We start from the raw sequence: 6,827 nt of genomic DNA, 5'->3' as shown, positions 1-6,827 counted from the left end.
TTCAATATCTCTTTGTATACAATGTTCGTTGTTAGTACATTTCTTCCATTTGCATCAAAGTTCCTCAAGAGAATCTTCACTCGAATAGCTAAAGGCGCACGTGAGAGTGCCACGTATAATTTTCCATGAGTGAAGACTAGAGTCACCAGGTATAGTCCCACCAATGAAATGCTTTGGCCCTGTGACTTATTTATCGTCATGCAAAAAGCCAAATGATTGGATACTATCTTCGTCTAAGAAAAAATGGAAAATCTGTACTAGAGTACACAAAACATATTCGAGGGATAAAAACCCTGGTCCCAACATGCGTACCTATAATAACTTTTGCCTCTAAGACCCTTGCTTAAAATCCCTTGCACACCAATCGTGTCACATTGGATAGAGCCTGACTTGGATCAAGGCTTTGTAGCAGAATTATGGGTGCATTCATCTTTAACTCCAAGAAATGTGTTGGCAATCCACCACCCAAGATGAGACTATTCAAAAACTCCACAAAGTATAAGGACGTATGTTGCGTGGAGTTTCCCATCACATAGTTAGCACTAAAATATGTCACAACATCACCTTTCATTGTGTACAGGGCCTTAGCATTGAGACTATCAACCGTAGAGTTTTTTGGAGCAAGGATGGCATGCTCTTTAAAGTATTTAGCATGATCCACATCTCTGTCCATTTCTGAATAGGTGCAACCTATCAATCCATCTACTGAAGATGAAGAAAGCATTATGTGATGGGGGATCCCATTTCCTATATCTATAAGCCATTGTCTGTAGGCAGCATTTGCAACATCACCATCTCCCACATGTATGTTACATGTCAATCTGAGAATCTTCACATATGGCCATAAGTGCGATCCGCAGAGTGTAGCATCAACAATTTTAGCACGCATTATTTTGAACACCATTGGTAAGATTTGTCAAAAATCTCCCCCAAGAAGTATCACCTTGCCGCCAAATGGCCTTTTTGAGCACATGATGTCTTGCAAAGACCTGTCCAAAGCTTCAAAGGCATATTGATGCGTCATGGGAGCCTCATCCCACACAATGAGCTTACATAGTCTAAGCAATTTAGCAAGTTGACCTTGAGCAAGGATATTGCATGTACTACAATTTTTTAACTCCAAGGGTATCGTGAATCTAGAATGTGTGGTGCATCCATTTCGTCATAGCAATGCTGCAATCCCTAAAGATGCCGTGGCCAATGCAACATCTCCTTGCCCACACGATCGTGACAACAAATAGTTATACAAATATATTTTTCCAATCCCTGCAGGCCCATCCAAGAAGAAAATAGCCCCACCATCAACAAGCAATGCATGCAGAACTATCTCAAAAGCAATCCTTTGATCTTCATTCAAACTCTGCTCCATCGCACGTGATGTGGATAGCTCTTTCATGGAATCAAAGCATTGCTCTTGGAAAATCAAAGTATGATCATGAGGCGGCAAAAAGTGCTCATCAAGCATTGGAATTCTAGGGTATTCGAATAAACTTCGTCCAAATGTACTTAGAATGTTTTGCAAATCTCTTATTGCATACCCTTCAGCAACTTGTGCACATTCATCCAAGGACTCATATCTCATCTCCAATTTCTGTCGATAGTCATCAGACAAAGACTGGCGAAATCTCTCCCATAAGTGATTAGGGGAGGAAAGCTCACAAAACAATAGGATTTTCACAAACAAATGCCACAACCCACTTCTGAAGGAAATCAACGTCGTAGAAAGTATCATTTGCTTCAGAATTATATGAGTTGCAGGTGAACCACTCTGTTAGGGTGGTCTTCTCTGTGCCCTCCCTTTGCAAGACATCATTAAGGTTGTCATTATCTCAAAATGTCACAGTTTGACCTTCCAGAACATGCACGCTCAATCTCTGTACAATTGGTGCATCACTATGTAAAGGAAAATAAAAAATCCTCCAACAAGCCTCAGATGCAGATACATAGTGGCCATCCACATACATATCTATCTCGTCAACATTCTCCCTTTCAACTGCTTGCACCGACGTATGAAATCTTATAGTTGCCCTATCATGCCCCTTTTAGATGTACTTGTAGACATACTTTACAGCTAAAATTGTGGAGCATATCTCAACATTTATATGTGCATTAAAAAGTGTTGATAATATAGGATTATATGCCACCACCCATCAATAATCAATAGTGGAACCCTTAACCTTGGCTCTGGAGCCATTGTTACATTGCACACATAAATGGGATAACCATTGTTATCCACGTTTTTTTTCTCGCATAATGGTTGTGGATACCTTTTGATACATCGTTCATCAACCATGCAAGGAGATGAAGTGTTGAACTCACCACATGGACAGTGAATGTTACAACCGACAATGATATCATGCAGCAACGAAAATCGGTTCTTATCGGGCAACTATGCACAAACCATCTTATCGTAGTCAAATGTTGATTGAGGCTTACATCGAGGATCTAGAATTATCAGGGTGTGAGAATGTGGCAAACCCCTCTTTTGGAACTCCACAATAGACACGTAAGCCACCACTTTCCCAAAAATGTTTTCTTTCAATATGTGCTTCATCATACTGGAGTATTTCTGAAAAAAACCCTGGTTGTTATGTCTGGTCGATCAGTGGAAGCTTGTCCTGGCAACAATGCCTCATTTATTTTTTGCCAATTAGGGTTGCATGTGAACGTGATGAACATGTCTGGCTTTCCCTTTGCACACACAATTACCATTGCATCTTGATACAATTGGTACATCTGTCTAGGGCCATCTGTGCAAGATGTGGGCAAGACAATTCTTTGACCCACACATCGACCCCAATACTTTTTCATCTCTCCTTTCCAACATGAGGATGCTATTTTGGGGGCACCATGGTTCAACTGCATGGCTGCCAACATGAAGTTCCCTGAAAGGAGAATCTACTTCACCTACAAGGGAAAGAACATGTACATAGATGCTAGTGAGTCTGGTTGTACTATACCTCTTGTAAATCCTCTTTCTTTTGATAAATCAATGAAGAGCTCAGTTTTTGCGTACATGATTTTTGTCAAGAGTCCCTAGAAGGTCCTATGTTTCATCAAACGTAAAAAATAGGAATCAAGAAGAGTTAGACTTGTCTAATTTTCTAAAGGGATTCCAAGATGTGTTCATCGACTATGGACTTACCTCCAAAACGAGGGGATGTTAACCATCGAATTGAGCTCCTACCAGGAAGCTCACCGTCTAGCAAGCCTCCTTATCGAATTTCCCAAGCTCAACAAGAGGAGATCATGAGGCAAGTATAAGAATTGGTAGACAAAGGGATGGTGAGGCCTACCTCCTCTCCCTTTTGTTCTCCAGTTCTTTTAGTGCAAAAGAAAGATGGTAGATACGGTATGTGTGTGGACTATCGAGCACTAAATTATATCACTATCAAGAACAGATTTCTCGTGCCTTGGGTAGAAGATCTGTTTGATAAGATACAAGGCTCTACCTACTTCAATAGGATTGATCTTAAAAGTGGCTATCATCAAATAAGGATAGTGGATGAAGATATCCTAAAGATCGCGTTTCGCACAATGTTTGGTCTTTATGAATATCTAGTCATACCTTTTGGCTTGACTAATGCACCGGCCACGTTCAATCAATTAATGGAGAAAATATTTAGACCCTATTGCAAATTCACTGGAGTGTTCTTTGATGATATCATCATCTACTCCAAGTCCTTGGAGGAACACAAGCAACATCTCCAAGTGATTTTTCAAGCATTGAGGGAGAACAAGCTTTTTCCCAACCAAAAGAAAGGCAAATTTTTCCTTCAAGAGATTCAATACTTAGGTGATATTATCTCTCAAGATGGTATCCGTATGGATCCATCAAAGTTAGGGGTAATAAAAGCATGGCCTAATCCCAGGAATCTACATGAGCTAAGAAGCTTTATTGGTATGTGTGCATATTGTAGACGCTTCATAGCTAAATTTTCTCATATAGCAAGACCATTACATGACTTAACAAAAAAGAACATGAAGTATTCATGGACTGCTAAGGAGCAAAATGCTTTTGACAAGCTCAAAGAGAAGCTTACCTCCCAATTAGTCCTCATGCTTCCGGGTCTCTCAAAGCCATTTGAGGTCCAGTGTGATGCTTGTGGTCATTGGCTTGGAGCAATCTTGCTTCAAGAAGGGCATGCCATAGCATATGAGAGCCGAAGGTTCAATACGGATGAACGCGTCTTAGGCATTTAGGAGAAATGTCTTTTAACTGTTCTACATGCGCTAGACACATGGAAGCACTATCTACTGGGGGGACTCCATTCATTTTACGAACAGACCACCAAAGTCTCAAGTACTTCATGATGCAAACCAAGCTTTTTGAAAAACAAATGAGGTGGGAGAGTATACCCCCCAAGCTAGCCCCCTTCTTGCTTTGGTCGACCCCCCCTTGTAGCTCAAGCTTGAAGCTCATTGGACCCCTGCAAGACTGACCAATGACATGCATGATGCATTACAAGAAACAAGGGTAGTCTTGGGACAAGTGTCCCCCTTTCCCCTTTGAGAGTGACGACTTGATAAATGCAAAAACAATTAATTAATTCTACTTAATTATCATTGGACCCCTTGGGAGGCCAACTAATAGGCTTTGGACACTCCTTGAGGGTAACCTAGCTAGGGGCTTGACATGTGTCCTACCTGCCTCTTGAGCAAGGGGTGCCCTTTGGGAGAGAGAGTGGTCAAGCAACCATCCCCCCCACTTGCATGGCTCGCCCCCTCCTTGTAGGGTTATGTGTTGACTTTTGTGACACCTCAAGCCCCTCAACCTTGGGCCCAGTTCTCACCACAAGCTCGGCCCTTAAGCCTCTCAAGCTTGGACTGGGTTCCCACCTCAAGTACAACCCTAGCATCTCAAGCATGACAAGCACCTCAAGCATCTTAATCATCAGCACTTCAAGCACATATAGATGCTAGTGAGTCTGATCGTACTATACCTCTTGTAAATCCTCTTACTTTTGATAAATCAATGAAGAGTCAGTTTTTGCGTACATGATTTTTGTCAAGAGTCCCTAGAAGGTCCTAATGTTTCACCAAATGTAAATGGTAGGAATCAAGAAGAGTTAGGCTTGTCTAATTTTCTAAAAGGATTCCAAGATGTGTTCATCGATGATATCCCTATGGACTTACCTCCAAAACGAGGGGATGATGACCATCAAATTGAGCTCCTACCGGGAAGCTCACCGTCTAACAAGCCTCCTTATTGACTTTCCCAAGCTCAACAAGAGGAGATCATGAGGCAAGTATAAGAATTGGTAGACAAAGGGATGGTGAGGCCTAACTCCTCTCCCTTTTGTTCTCTAGTTCTTTTAGTGCAAAAGAAAGATGGTAGATACCGTATGTGTGTGGACCATCGAGCACTAAATTATATCACTATCAAGAACAGATTTCTCGTGCCTCGGTAGAAGATCTGTTTGATAAGATACAAGGATCGACCTACTTTAGTAGGATTGACCATAAAAGTGGCTATCATCAAATAAGGATAGTGGATGAAGATGTCCTAAAGACCGTGTTTCCAACAATGTTTGGTCTTTATGAATATCTAGTCATGCCTTTTGGCTTGACTAACGCACTGGCCACATTCAATTGATTAATGGAGAAAATCTTTAGACCCTATTGCAAATTCACTGGAGTGTTCTTTGATGATATCATCATCTACTCCAAATCCTTGGAGGAACACAAGCAACATCTCCAAGTGATTTTTCAAGCATCGAGGGAGAACAAGCTTTTTCCCAACCAAAAGAAAAGCAAAATTTTCCTTCAAGAGATTTGATACTTAGGTCATATTATCTCTCTAGATGGTATCCTTATGGATGCATTAAAGTTAGAGGTAATAAAAGCCTCCACCATCGCCAACAGTTAGATCCACCAAGGGCGAGCAATCTAAAGAAAAGGAGCATGAACCAGAGAGAGCAGCCAGTCTGAACCAAAGGACGCAACAAGTTTTGAGCAACCAAAGGCACAAGAAACAAAGGCCACCCCGTCTACCACCACACAACTGGAAACGGCCGAGGCATCCACGAAGCCTCAAGAAGACAAAGCAATAGAAGCAACCACCTAGCCTTAAACAGAGGTAGCACCCTTGCCACCACCGCAACCAGTAACTGCTACAATCCCACCCAAGGAGCCACACACAAAGACTGCCAAATCATCCAAGGAGAGCTAGAGGACAGATTGAATGTCATCACCGATCTGCAGAAACAAGTCCAAGAGTTGAAAGTTGAAACTGAACATAACTAGCTAGCCAGAGAAAAGCAGCAAAAGGAAATGGAGGAGCTAGGTGAACTTCTCACGAAGTTGTCAGATGCCTGCAAGACCAAGGACGAACAGCTGACAGAGGCTACTAACGAACTCTTAACTACAACTTTTTCAGTTCAAAAGATCCAAGTATAGCTAGACGTAGCAAACGCTTCATTGCAATATTCAGAGCAAAGGATCAACGATCAGGAAACTTTCTTGCAACAGATAAGAGAAAATCCCGCAATTGCCTCGATCAAATGTACATACAAATTGTATAAAGCACTAGAGAAAAAGAATAAAGATCTCAAGCTAGAGCTAGAGCAGTCACAACACAGAGACCTTGCATTAATGCGGGTACAAAGAGAAGAAGAGCTGCTCAAGGAGATGGCAGAGCTCAAGAGAGTTAACTAGCTAATGCGAGATGGACCGAAAGAGATGCAGGAAGAAGTAGGTACATCAGAACAGCCCCACATTGATATTCCCTCAGTCTCTTTCACTGAGATGGAGACACAGCCGACAGAAGGGCTAGTTGGAGAAGATGAATTTCAAGTACCAATAACAGATGCCGATCAAGTGCCAAT

At 41.7% G+C, this 6,827-nt stretch overlaps 2 protein-coding genes across 2 annotated transcripts; both read right to left on the bottom strand.

The window, feature by feature from the left end:
• Window positions 1-343: 343 nt before the first annotated feature.
• LOC147461342 (uncharacterized) lies at window positions 344-904 on the bottom strand. Its single transcript, XM_086505342.1, has one exon. The coding sequence runs from the start codon at window positions 902-904 to the stop codon at window positions 344-346; it is 561 nt and encodes a 186-aa protein (XP_086361468.1).
• Window positions 905-1,162: 258 nt separating this feature from the next.
• LOC147461341 (uncharacterized) lies at window positions 1,163-1,582 on the bottom strand. Its single transcript, XM_086505334.1, has one exon. It carries the CDS (start codon window positions 1,580-1,582, stop codon window positions 1,163-1,165), a length of 420 nt encoding a protein of 139 aa, XP_086361460.1.
• Between the last annotated feature and the right edge of the window lie 5,245 nt (window positions 1,583-6,827).

Source organism: Adiantum capillus-veneris, chromosome 3, assembly GCF_014529385.1.
Source record: "Adiantum capillus-veneris isolate H3 chromosome 3, ASM1452938v2, whole genome shotgun sequence".
NCBI classification, from domain to species: Eukaryota; Viridiplantae; Streptophyta; class Polypodiopsida; order Polypodiales; family Pteridaceae; genus Adiantum; species Adiantum capillus-veneris.
The sequence above is the reverse complement of the archived record's forward strand: the minus strand, read 5'-3'. Positions and strand labels throughout refer to the sequence as shown.

What these genes read in the sequence shown, in the direction of transcription:
- LOC147461341 (XM_086505334.1), bottom strand. Translation starts at nt 1,582, where the DNA reads ATGAGATATGAGTCCTTGGATGAATGTGCACAAGTTGCTGAAGGGTAT.
- LOC147461342 (XM_086505342.1), bottom strand. Translation starts at nt 904, where the DNA reads ATGGTGTTCAAAATAATGCGTGCTAAAATTGTTGATGCTACACTCTGC.